At 32.3% G+C, this 13,447-nt stretch overlaps 2 protein-coding genes across 2 annotated transcripts; one reads left to right on the forward strand and one right to left on the reverse strand.

Annotated features, from left to right (window-relative positions):
• Positions 1-3,235: 3,235 nt before the first annotated feature.
• LOC145639578 (photosystem II 10 kDa polypeptide, chloroplastic) lies at positions 3,236-5,594 on the reverse strand. The gene is made up of 5 exons (XM_081690857.1): positions 5,362-5,594; positions 4,576-4,634; positions 4,272-4,327; positions 3,699-3,751; positions 3,236-3,471 (listed from the first exon to the last, which is right to left on the reverse strand). Exons 1-5 carry the CDS (start codon positions 5,519-5,521, stop codon positions 3,377-3,379), a joined length of 423 nt encoding a protein of 140 aa, XP_081546983.1. The 5' UTR covers positions 5,522-5,594; the 3' UTR covers positions 3,236-3,376.
• A 2,494-nt stretch (positions 5,595-8,088) lies between these two features.
• On the forward strand, positions 8,089-10,919 carry LOC145639580 (putative aquaporin PIP1-4). The gene is made up of 4 exons (XM_081690858.1): positions 8,089-8,512; positions 9,224-9,519; positions 10,296-10,436; positions 10,654-10,919. The coding sequence occupies exons 1-4, from the start codon at positions 8,188-8,190 to the stop codon at positions 10,747-10,749; spliced, it is 858 nt and encodes a 285-aa protein (XP_081546984.1). The 5' UTR covers positions 8,089-8,187; the 3' UTR covers positions 10,750-10,919.
• The last annotated feature ends 2,528 nt before the right edge of the window (positions 10,920-13,447 follow it).

A 13,447-nucleotide genomic window follows, 5' to 3' on the forward strand; every position in this document is an offset into this window, starting at 1 on the left:
CATGGTACTTAATACCCTCTGGTAGTCCAATTGGGTAGGTGAAACCATCCAATTTGCCTTTAAACGACCAATTTACCGGTTTACAACTTGCACCGATTTCATCAACTATGACAAAAAATAATGATCATATATGGTTCAAACGACATTATATAACCCTGAGATGTATTCCCTAGAATTTCAAGGCTTTTTCGATACCGGGCCCTGAAATCTTCAAAATTTCTCAAAAAGCATTGATTTTTGGAATTTTTAGACTTTTTTAGCTCAGAAATAATAATTGCCTAAATGTTTACCATAGTCCCTAATACCTTTCGGGAGTCTAATTGGGTGGGTGGAACCATTCAATTTGCCTTTAAACGGTCTTTTTACCGGTTTATAACTTACACCGATTTCATTAAATCAAGCCTACCACGATTATTTATGACAACATATAATGATCATATATGATTCCAAACATCATTATATGACCCCGAGATGTATTCCCTAAAATTTCAAGGCATTTCGACAACATGCCCCGAAACCTCCAAAATTTCTCAAAAAGCGTGGATATAAGCCTTCAATTTTGGATTTTTTTGACTTTTTTTCGCCCGTAAATAAATATTGCCGAAAATTTTACTATGGTCCCTAATATCCTCCAGGAGTCCAATTGGGTGGGTTGAACTATCAAATTTGCCTTTAAACGTCCAATTTATCGGTTTACAACTTGCACCGATTTCATTAGATCAAGCCTACCACGAACATTTATGACAACATATAATGATCATAAATGGCTCCAAAAGGCATTATATGACCCTGAGATATATTTCCTAGAATTTCAAGACTTTTCGACACCGGGTCTCGAGACCTCAAAAATTTCTCAAAAAGCGTGGATATTAGCCTTCAATTTTGGAATTTTTTGACTTTTTTCGTCCAGAAATAAAAATTGCCGAAATATTTACCATGGTCCCTAATACATTCCGGGAGTCCAATTGGGTGTGTGGAACCATCCAATTTGCTGTTAAACGACCAATTTACCGGTTTACAACTTGCACCGATTTAATTAATTTAGGCCTACCATGAACCTTTATGACAACAAATAATTATCATATATGGTTCCAAACGACATTATATGACCCCGAGATGTATCTCATAAAACTTCAAGACTTTTCGACGCCGAGCCTTAAAACCTCCAAAATTACTAAAAAAACGTGGATATTAGCCTTCAATTTTGGCCTTTTTTGACTATTTTTGCCCGGAAATAAAAATTGCCGAAATGTTTACCATGGTCCTTAATACCCTAAGGGAGTCCAATTAGGTGTGTGGAACCATTCAATTTGCTGTCAAACGACCAATTTACCGGTGTACAACTTGCACCGATTTACCGGTTTACAACGACCAATTTAATTAACTTGCACCGAACCCGACTTGAACCGAAATTGACCCTAACCCGTCAAAACCCGAATTTAACTCGACTTGTTACTAACCTGACCTGAATTCAACCCGATTGTTTCCTAACCCGACCCGAATATAACCCAACCTGTTACAAACCTGACCCGAAATCAACCCGACTTGTTATTGACTTGACCCAAATTCAACCCACTTGTTATTGACCCGATCCGAATTTTACAAGACCCATTACTTACCTGGCCCAAAAATTCAACCCGATCTGTAACTAACCTGACTCGAAATTAACACGACTTGTTATTAACCTGACCTAAATTCAACCCAAATTGTTCCTGACCCGATTTCAAATCACCTTAAAATGCAATTTAGACCACCTAATTATTGTTGATCAAAGCATTTTGTCTAGGGAGACCAAGTCGGTCCAAGCCAGCAAAAGAAAAGAGCATCATCCTCAAATTTAAGAGTTAAATATAGTATATATTTGTTGTATGGTCAAAGGAGATAATTATCTTCCTAAAGTATAGACTATAATTTCCTAGTATATTGTCATATATATTATAGTCGAAGGAAATAATTAGCTTGATAAAAATGATAATTATCTATTTATACTTAGTTGAACCTGAATATGAACTGACCCGACCTGATTGTAACCTGCAAATTATTTACTTGAACATACCCCGACTTGAATCCGAGAATGACTCGACTTGGAAATGAGCCAACCTGGTTATAACCCGCAAATTATTGACTTAAACCGAACCTGACTTGAACCCGAGAATGACCCGACTTGAAAATGGCCAGACCTGATTATAATCCGCAAATTATTGACTTGAATCGAACCCTACTAAAACCCGAGAATGACTCGATCTGATTCTAACCCGCAAATTATTGACTTGAACCGAACCCGAACCCGAGAATTACCCTAACCCGTGAAAACCCGAATTAAACCCGACCTATTGTTCATCCGACCTGAATGTAACCTGACCTGTTACTAACCCGACCTAAACCTGACCCAAACCCGATAAGAAGTTTGACCCGATGTGACCTGACTAAAGCATGACCCAACCCAAACCCGACCCGCATAGGTTATACAATTAATCCGAATTGACCTGACCCGAGTTGACCCGGCCCTCTCTTACCCGACCCAAACCCAACCTGTTTACCCAAATTGACAGCTCTAGTCTTTGTGCTAATTACCTCTTTTAGTAATCATGAGTATGTATCAAGCTGTGTTTTCGAATATGCTCAACAGCTCAAGATAGAATAAAAAGTTGTAATTATTCAAACTATCTTACACAATGGATTGATACTACATACTTTGTACTTCGTATAAGATATGTGTACATGTTCAATTATTTATGTATGAAGAGCCATAAAACCTCCCTTTGTTGTCAAACGTTTAATATGTACTTTGCCACTTTCTATTGAATAAACATACAATAATTGGATTGAACTGAATTGATTGGAGATGAATTGAACCGAATAGAGTTGAAATGAATTGTTAATAAGAGAAGGAAATCAGAAGCTGAACTGAAATTAAACTGAAGAGGACAGACCCTTTAAAAATGGATAAAATGAGGTGAAAGAATACCATAAAGCTCAAGTTTAGCTTTTAAACTTAGAAAATTATACTTTGCAATAGCTATTATCGATTCTTTTCAATTTATCTTGTCAAAATTTAAATTACTATAAACTGTGTTTAACTAGTGATTATCTAAATTTTGTTGTATCTTAACTGTTTTTAGCTCATGAGCAAGAATGATTTGTAACTTCTCTCGAAAAAATAAACTTTATCAACGAAAATCCTTATACTATGAATTAGAACAATATAATTAGTTTAGTTCGTAAATGCAAGTAGTACACAATAAGATATTTCACATAATCAATTACTAAATATGATCCATGATTGCACAAAGTATTTTACATGTCACTTTTATACCAGTAGTTTATAATTGGCTAATCAATAAACTTAATACACAAAAATAACATAAAATTGGGTTTATTGAGCCAAAGCACTTGTGTTGTAAACAAGCAATGCACCACCAGCAAGGAGTCCGGCTAGAGTCACAGCCCATATTAATAGGCCAGTGGTACCTACAGGTTTATCCAATATAATTAAGTTAGTTTTACCATAATTTTACTATAAACTACATTAAATGTTTTTTTTTTTTTTTTTTATTAAATTTCAAATATATTTATGCAATATTGTTTGATTTTTTATTTATTTTTTCGATGACATATTGTTTGATGTTAAAGCCATTTAAATTTCAAAGGAAAAATTTTCAATATAATTCTGAAATTGCATTTAAAATGAAGCATACCGCCAGCGTACACGTCACCGCTAGGTGACCACTCCTCTTCGTTGTAGATTGGACTGCACATAATTAGGGTGAAAGTAAGAAATTGGAAAATACTCGTAAATCAATGTCTTTCTATAATAGACCAATGATAAATTCAATCAACAATAGTACTTCCTCCGTTCTATTAATATTGCAACAATGGATTTTTTATACTATTCATCACTCTTGTTTGACCATATAATATGAGTTATACGTTAAACAAATATAGTGAAGTGGGATATTGTTGGATTCGTCTTATAAAATACTTTCACAATATCAAGTTTTTATATTTTTTACTCTTACACAATAATAGATTTTTAGTATATAAAATGTGTTTTGAGATGCGTAATTTTCTCCTTGTTGCAATATTAACAGAACGGAGGAAGTATAAATTATGAAAAGTTGACATTGAGATTATTTTAACGAGAAAAAAAAAATCAATAACTTAATACAATACTTAATAACTCAAGAACATTTTTAAGAAATTATTTAGATGTACATGAGAAATATTTATAATTACAATTGAATAGAAAATCAAAATAGGGACTCCCTAACCTGTAACCATCAACATTGGCACCATATTTGTCAACAAATTGGTAAACACCTTTGCCCTGCATCCATTCCCAAATAGAACATCAATATATAATAAATCAATCAATATACTCCATAACCCTCAACTCTTCACAATTTTATTATAATTAATTCTAATAAGTTAAAACAAAATGAAATTTGCACTGCTAAAATTTAATTTTAAGTATGCGTATCTAGAAAATAAGAAATATTAAGTGGAAGAGAAAGTAATACATCTAATTATAAAACATGACGAAAGTAAGAATTTTGTCATAGACGAAACACCTACCCTTCCTTTCCTTCCGGACGAATCAACACCATCCCTCAACTCCATGCCTCCGCCAATTCCTACATAAATTAGCAATAATATTTTGTTAACATCTCGTATATATCTTGTACGAGTAGATTAAAGTGGAGTTTTTATAGAGGGGGAATTTCCTCTCTTAAGCTTTACCTTTTTTTCCCATAAATTCATTAATTTGAATAAGAATATATCATTATTTATTAATTATCATGACTATTTGAGTTAAATATTTCTAGACTTCTAAGGATTTATGTTGATATACTATGAGTCTGTTCTGATTTATTAAATTGAGCTGAACTGATGTGATTGAAGCTGAACTTAACTGAAATGAATTGTTTATGAGCGAATGAAATTAGGAAGTGAACTGAATTGATTGGAGCTGAAGTGAACAAATCTATAAATAATTTTTTTTAAAAAAAAATTAATAATCATCTATCTCATAACCAAAACTTTTTTTTCCATCCAAAATCATTTATCATCACTCTTAAAAGTTTCTAATATTTTATTATCCATCCAAAAATATGCAACTGATTTTCTTTATCTACACAAGTTACAATTAAGACAAATTCCATTAAGTTATTGTTGTAAGACGGGTTGAAGTTAACCTAAAAATATTTAAAGCATGCACGTACATATGTTATTCATCTACTACCTCCGTTACAGATTATATGCAATAATTTGACATAAAGTAGAGAGGGAAATGTTTAATCGTTGCACATAACCTGTAACGAAGGTAGTACTACGAGTAGATATGAAAAATGGAATACATACCAAAGGGTTTGTCAGTCTTGATCTTCTTGACACCACTAGCACGAACAGTGAAAGAGGCAGAAGATCTTGAAAGAGAAGGCAAACCTTTGATTGCTGCCTTACTTTCAACACCAAATGAAGAAGGCTTCAAGCTCAATGAAGACATCACTGAGGTTGCCATTGTTTTTTTGCTTCCTTAATTACTATGATATATTTCTCCTATACTAAAGTTTATTGTAGCTTCAATTGTTTACAAGAAACTATTATTAATGCTACTCAATGTTTACCAATTACAAAAATGGTGATTGTGGTTTTTACACGTGGCATGGAATATGTGGATGTCTTTAAGATATGGTATTGCTAACATTATCTAAAATCTAACTTCTTAGCCATTTATTTCTCACCATTTATCATTTTATTTTTCAATATTTTTATTTCTTCGTTTTTTTTTCTCTAAAATGCATTACTTGTATTTATGTGGAGGTCTAAAAGAGTTTATTTATTATGAAGTATAATATTATTTGTATTTTTAAATTAGGTGGATTTTCATTAATTTTATGTATTACTTGTATAATATTATTCATATTTTAAAAATGTATTACATTAATTTTCATTATTTTTATTAAAAGATGGTATGAGGATATCTTAAACAATTTTCATATTTTCTTTAAAAAAAAAAAAATCATGTTACCTTTAACCTATTTCAAGGTAATTTTTTTGTTTATTGTGAGTTTGATTGAATTTTAAGGTAAAAGCTAACGAACGTTCCGAGGGCGTTGAATAATCTAACTAAAAGTAGAAAGATTAAATTAAAATGAATTTTAATTACATCAATCGACGCGTGATTTTGTCATATTTTTCCAAATTTTATCATTTAAGCAATATTTTAAATACTTATCTAACGCCCTGGGGGCATTTGTTAACAAGATCCTAATTTTAATACAATATTGAATACCATGGTATTGGTTTGTTGTGTGACACTATTTTTTTTTTTTTAATTAAGTGTAATTTTGTGGTATTTCCTTTAGCTATGATTGGCTAAGGGCGGCCCCAACTGTATACAGTTTATAGCTGTTATAGTGGGTCCCAGTTTCGAACAGGGCATGCCAGTCCAATCCAATACTCCAATTAGCTACGCGTATTATTGTACATACGGCCTGATTGCGTTTTTTTTAAAAAATTAATATGGACATAAATTGTTTGGTTTTTACTACAAGTAGAAACTAGATGTTGAGGGCCTGAGGGGGTAAAGGATAATTTACCAATTTTCTATTCTGACTTTAGGAGATTTTAGAATCGATGTTTGATTTTTTTTTTTCCTTAGGGTCTCTTCACTTTAGGTTAATTTCAATTCACTTCAGCTCCTAATTTTCTTCTCTAAAAAATTATTTATTTCAGCTCTATTCAATTTAGTTCAGCTCCAATCAGTTCAGTTTAACTCTAATTTGTTCAACTCAATTCAGTAAATGTGAATAAACTATTACTCCCTCCATTTTTAAATACTTACTCCTTCGATTTAATTCGGTATACAATTAATAATAAAAAAAAAGTAATTAGCAAAAAAATAAATTTATAAAAAAAGAAAAAAAAAAAAGAAAAAAAGGTGAGTTGGAGAGTGGTAGTTGGGTTGTTGCTTGACCCACCGCCCAACGGGTAGTCTAGACCGTCCCACTTTCTTCCAGGACCTATTTTGAATTTTCTGTCCCACTTTCTCTCTTCATTTCTATTTTGTCATTTTTCATTTGCCATTTTTTTTAATTTTTATTAACCTTAGCAGTTAAAAAAAGGTGGGGTAAAATCCAATACAACAAAGAGTAAAAAACAGACAGTGAGTGGAAAGGTTTGGTGGAATAACAATTAGGGCAGCCTCGTGACAGAGACATGTCTTTATGTATTCTGCCATTTTCTGGAAACATCTTCACTAATCCCATTTTTAATACCCTCCTAATATTCTTCTTTCTTTACTTTACTAATCTTAGTAAATTCTTTCTATTAGCTAATTTTGGTAATATTTGGTGTTTTGTTTTTGGTGATGGTATACTCATCTTACAATGAGCAATTGAATATCATTATTAATCTTTGTAATCTTGTATAGTTGTATGAGTTGCTTAACTTGCCATTGTCATCGCCTCATCGGCCCTCATATATCCTCTACTACCATTTAAACATGTTTATATTATTTTTTTTATTTTTTTTACCGAACATGTTACAAAGAAGTCAATTCTATAACGACTCAATGCCCGTTTTGATTCATTGAAAATAACCAGGCTGAATTGATTGAGGCTGAACTGAACTGAATATATCTGAAATGAAATGTTTATAAGCAAAGTAAATTAGAAACTAAACTGAACTGAATTGAAATTAAGTAGAACAGAATAGACCCTCAAACTACTTTACACAATGTATTCACACTACATCAATTTTTTGAGCGTATTATCTTACTTCTAACAGTTATAAATTTGTGAGTATTTCATTTTTCATTGCTTACATTAATTTTGTCTACTATCCGTTTTGGCCATGGACCGTTGCTAACAACTCAGAGGCCATAGTTGTCATATTTGTCTACGAGATAAAGCAACAACCTTTTTTCATAATTAATCATTCTTAAAAATGCAATTAATTAAACTAAAAAGAATCCCCTGTTTTTGTTTTGTTTTGTTGTTATCAAAACTCAAGAACTTACTAGCCAGTACTCACACACTCCCTCCCATAAAGCAATCATCTTTCCCTATAAAAACCCACTCTTTTTACGCTTTCCTCTCACTCCAATTCATCATTCATTAATTCCATCAACTTCTAGACAATTCTAGAGAGAGAAAGTAAGAAGCTAGAGAGAGAAAGAAGAAAATGGAGGGGAAAGAAGAAGATGTAAGATTAGGAGCAAACAAGTACTCAGAAAGGCAACCATTGGGAACATCAGCACAATCAAAGGACTACAAAGAGCCACCACCAGCACCATTGTTTGAGCCAGGGGAGCTTCAATCATGGTCTTTTTGGAGGGCTGGAATTGCTGAGTTTATGGCAACATTCTTGTTCCTTTACATAACTGTATTAACTGTCATGGGTGTTAAAAGAGCTCCCAATATTTGTGCTTCTGTTGGTATTCAGGGTATTGCTTGGGCTTTTGGTGGTATGATCTTTGCTCTTGTTTACTGCACTGCTGGTATTTCAGGTTTGCTTCTTAACCCTTTTTTTCTTGTAAAGATTTGAACTTTTTTGGTTGATTTTGTGTTCTGAGTTCATTAGATCTTGTAATTGCTTCTGGGTTTTTCTTGGATTTATTTTATGTTTTTAATAATGTATAAGTGTAGTTTTGAGGCATATAGTTCTAAGAAATTTTTTTAAAAAAAATATTATGTTTTTGGTTTATGAGTAAAACTTGAGCTATTGTATATAAATGTGTGTCAGATGAAAGCTAATTCTGGGTTATCTTTCATTTATTTTTCTTTTATAAATAACATTCTTAAGCCTGTTTATTCCTTTTTCAGTTAGATTTAAAAAAATTTCTTCTGTTTTATGCTTATAAATAATGTAGAATTGAGCTTTAAAGGTAGAGATTAAGATGAAAGGACAAAGAAAGTGTCAATTTTTACATTTTCCTGGTAAATGTAATTAATTGAAATGGTTAATTAAGTACTCATGTTCTATTTTTTGGATTAATAATGTTTTATTATAAGAAAATTATCAGCTTTTGGGGGTAAAATTTGGGAACTTAGATGTTTAAAAAAATCTTCAAGCTAAAAAAAAATCAAGATAGAAAGATAATGTAGTGTTATTTTTTCCTTCTTTGTTAAATGTAATTAATTGTAGTGGTTAATAGATGAATGATAAAATTTTGGTTAATAAGGTTAAACTGAACAAAGGTTGTGAATATATTGGACAGGTGGTCACATAAACCCAGCAGTGACATTTGGTCTGCTATTGGCAAGGAAACTGTCCTTAACAAGGGCTGTATTTTACATGATAATGCAATGTTTAGGAGCCATTTGTGGTGCTGGTGTGGTTAAGGGTTTCCAGCCAAACATCTATGAAATGCAGGGTGGTGGAGCCAATGTGGTTAACCATGGTTACACCAAAGGTGATGGTCTTGGTGCTGAGATTGTTGGCACTTTTGTTCTTGTCTACACTGTTTTCTCTGCCACTGATGCTAAGAGGAGTGCTAGGGACTCCCATGTTCCTGTAAGCCTTTTCTTTCACTCTTTTTTAACTCCTTTTTATTTCTGCTGAAGTGCTTGTTTTTGTGATCCTTAAATCCCGTGAAAAATGAGAAATAAATTATCATTTTATCAAAGGAGGGATTGAGTAGTGTATGTTTTGCATTAATTTCATGAATTATTAGTTCATAACAAATATAATTCAAGTATAATTGACCCAATATTACTTTAAGGGCCTGTTCTCTTACGTTGAAATTCAGTTCAGCTCAGTTGTTCAGTTGAACTCCTAATTTCCTTCTCTTATAAAATATTCAGTTCAGCTTACCTCAGTTCAGTCAATGAGAACAGGCCCTTATTGGCCCAATATTACTTTAAATTCTCCTATATTACTCTGAATTGTTGCTCATAAGTCATAACAAACATTAATAAATGTGATTATTTGCTTAGTGTTTAAAATGAGGTTAATTTGGCTAAATTTAAGACAAAGATCTATTGAGATGGATGAAGCGATAAGCATACATGAGTATTTCTGGGGGGAAATTGATGTGTTAACTGAAAGACTTCTTTGATTTGCACATAAACACCCCTTAACTGATAAGCAAGCTATAAATGTTGCTTAATACAGTACTATCTGAGATTGCAGTGATATTAATTGGCTATCTTGATTTGTTGTACCACCTGAATTTATATTAGGGTGGTGGAATGTGAACATCAGGGTCTAAGATTGTAAATGACTTGTTGTTTTACTACTGCAACATAATGATGGTAACTTATAGTACTCCTGTTGCTAAATAAATGCAGATTTTGGCACCACTGCCTATTGGATTCGCCGTGTTCTTGGTTCACTTGGCCACCATCCCCATCACAGGTACCGGCATCAACCCTGCCAGGAGTCTTGGTGCTGCCATCATCTACAACAAGGACCATGCTTGGGATCATCATGTATGTCTACTCGACCTTGCTACCACTTCTTATTGTGTTATACTATTATGTTATTATTTCTTAATAGCAGAACATATTAAGCATTAATGAGAAATTTGTTGCATACACTGAGCAGCAGTCCCATTTCCCTCCCTACTAATGTGACTCGAAGTAATCTGTAGTAGTGCCGTGTTCTATTTTATTATACTTGACTCTAATGACCCTTGTGCATGTGCAGTGGGTTTTCTGGGTTGGACCCTTCATCGGAGCTGCTTTGGCTGCATTGTACCACCAGGTGGTGATCAGGGCTATTCCATTCAAGTCTGGATCTTAAGAAAGGATGTTTCTTGAATCGTCTGATGCTGTTTGTGCTTGTTTGTTCAAGGACTTGTTATCTATTTTTTGTTACGGTGTTTTTGTAATGAAGTTGTTGTATGAGGATGTGAATATCTTAACTTGAATTATTATGCTTAATTTTATGGCAGCTTCTAAATTTCTTTTCAATGTTTCAAGTAACTTCCAAGTTATAAGCCCCCCGAATCTGCTATGTAGTTTTACCGTTCTATGACTTTTGATAACTTCAGGCTATCCTAATCCTCCATTACAATCATCAATTAAATACAGTATCGGAGTTGCAACATTGTTCTATCTACTAAGAGAATATAACCATCCTGTATTCCTGTAACTCTGAAATCAGTTTTAAACTAACGCGTTATATATCCAATTCTGCTGCATCCAAGTGAACAAGGCCTAAGTCACCAACCCGATCTCAACTTAAATGGATTATGGCTTATATTTGGAAAATGAACTCGAAACCAACACACTTAACCAGTTTATTTTGACAAAACACCCAGATAGGTAGTTAGGTACTACACACTGTTATTAGAGCCCACACACTGTCATTAGAGCCCATTTAAAGGGTCATACTCTCTAATATATTTCGTAGCTCATTGGTTTAATTTACATTCAAGATCCATTTAGACAATAAACATACAAAAGAGGCCCATTCTAAGGGTGTATGGGTGAAGTACGACAAGCAAACCCATAATTGGGGCCAAAAGAAAACTGAACATATGGCTTTTTTTACAGAAACTTGTTGGGGCTGTGTTCATTGTCTACGACAACAAATGATGGTAGACCCCTCTTTTCCTCAATACTATTCGATGCCAAACACTATGTATGTCATGTTTGACTGACCCCATTATTAATAGTTTTATGGATTCATATTCAAATGTCACTAAAAAATTATGAGTTTTTACATCCAATTAGCTTTCTAGGATGGGTTTATGTTCATAAATGCCATTTGGATCATAATTGACAATAGACAGCAATAAAAAAAATGTCCTATAGGTGACACTTGAACGAGATGAATTAATATGGGAGCACATTGCGTTAAATAAGCTTGGATATATGGTTTATTTGTAACTTATAAGTTTAAAATGAAGTTTTATTCTAAAACCATTTGAAAATGAGAAAATTACAAGTGGCTAAATCTGAGAACATCTTTGTCTTTTTTTATAATGAGAGATAACTTACATATGCACAGTATTAGGGTTCTACTGAGTGAGCAACGACCAACTTCTTTAGTCTATAGAGTTGACAAGTGGGATGTAAGGATCAAATTTGATACAAGTTGTATTTGGGGGTTGAGTCATTCATTTAAGTGATATTGAACTAACCAATATAATAAGCCAAAAGTACAATTAGTGGCACCAATAAGGCAATAAGCCTATACAAGTCTAGTCGAGCTAGGCCATATTTAAAATTTTGGTTTAGCCATTGTGAAACATTTAAGAGTATAACTCAAGTTTATGGTCTTATGAAAATTGTGCAGCAGCATTAACATATAATGGTAGGCCGTAAGTACAGTTGAAGGCATTAAACCGCTGTCGCTGTTATACTATAAAGTGTGCTTGTTGAAAATTATGGTACTCAGCTCGTATGAATTAACATTTCCTAGACAAACATGTTAACTAACAACTGTATATACCCTTCTACAACTGTACATATACTGCTCAACACCTCGCTCTATTTTGTTCACGAGTACCCTCAAAGTTACTTTATTTTATTTTGTTTTATTTATTTTTTTATAAGACTTTAATTTTATTTTCTATACATCAATTTTGGCGGAGAACATCTATTAACTACCCCGTATTACTAAAATAAAACACTGCTGAGATCATCGACCCTCAAACTTTTATACATGTCATTCTTGCATTAAAAAATTTCCCAAATTTCTCTCCTAAATTATAGTTTTGCATATCTAATTTGTTTGATGTTTGATTATGGGTTCAATATATATATATATATATATATATATATATATATATATATATATATATATATATATATATATATATATATATATATATATATATATATATTTTTTTTTAACTTTCCCAAAACTTTTTGATTATTTTTATATCTAATTCTAATCTTCATATATAATGTAATGCAACAGAACATAGATTACAAAAAAGATTAATTCTAAACGTGCATCGTATGGGGATAACCTAGTTAAATAAATAAATGATAAATTGAGCAAAATAATTAAATAAATAAATAAATAAAAACTTATGAATACATATAGCTCTGGTATACTCGAGAACAACTAATTTGTACATACTTTATAAGGTTGTCTAATATCGCCCAAGTCCTAACCTACCTACCCTCAATTAATTCTTACCTACAAAATACAGCAATTTCTGTTTTATTATTCTTTCAATTCTTCACATGTGGACATTAATTATTCAGCAGGGCATATTATTAATACTAGTACTAGTACTAGTACAAGGCTAGCAACTAGATGTTAAAATGGAGCAATCTTTACTTTGATAATTTTCTCTATCTAAATTTGCGGTTTTTAAATTTAAAGCATCGATTTATTCCTAGCTTGATGAAAATTCTTATTAACTAGCTTTTTGTAAGCTTAAAATAAAAAAAGAAAGCACGACTTATTATTATGAACTGCATGGTCGGCATAAACTTAGCATGAGATAGAATATGAATGCACCAAAATTTCATGAATTTGG

The sequence above is a fragment of the Chenopodium album genome, chromosome 7 (assembly GCF_948465745.1).
Source record: "Chenopodium album chromosome 7, dcCheAlbu1.1, whole genome shotgun sequence".
NCBI classification, from domain to species: domain Eukaryota; kingdom Viridiplantae; phylum Streptophyta; class Magnoliopsida; order Caryophyllales; family Amaranthaceae; genus Chenopodium; species Chenopodium album.

Excerpts from the sequence above, each read along its gene's own strand:
- LOC145639578 (XM_081690857.1), bottom strand. The coding sequence starts at position 5,521 with ATGGCAACCTCAGTGATGTCTTCATTGAGCTTGAAGCCTTCTTCATTT. Across the intron at positions 3,752-4,271 it reads GCCAATGTTGATGGTTACAG|TCCAATCTACAACGAAGAGG; the intron begins GTTAGGGAGTCC and ends AATTATGTGCAG. Across the intron at positions 3,472-3,698 it reads CGGTGACGTGTACGCTGGCG|GTACCACTGGCCTATTAATA; the intron begins GTATGCTTCATT and ends ATAAACCTGTAG.
- LOC145639580 (XM_081690858.1), top strand. The coding sequence starts at position 8,188 with ATGGAGGGGAAAGAAGAAGATGTAAGATTAGGAGCAAACAAGTACTCA. Across the intron at positions 8,513-9,223 it reads CTGCACTGCTGGTATTTCAG|GTGGTCACATAAACCCAGCA; the intron begins GTTTGCTTCTTA and ends TATATTGGACAG. Across the intron at positions 10,437-10,653 it reads ACCATGCTTGGGATCATCAT|TGGGTTTTCTGGGTTGGACC; the intron begins GTATGTCTACTC and ends GTGCATGTGCAG.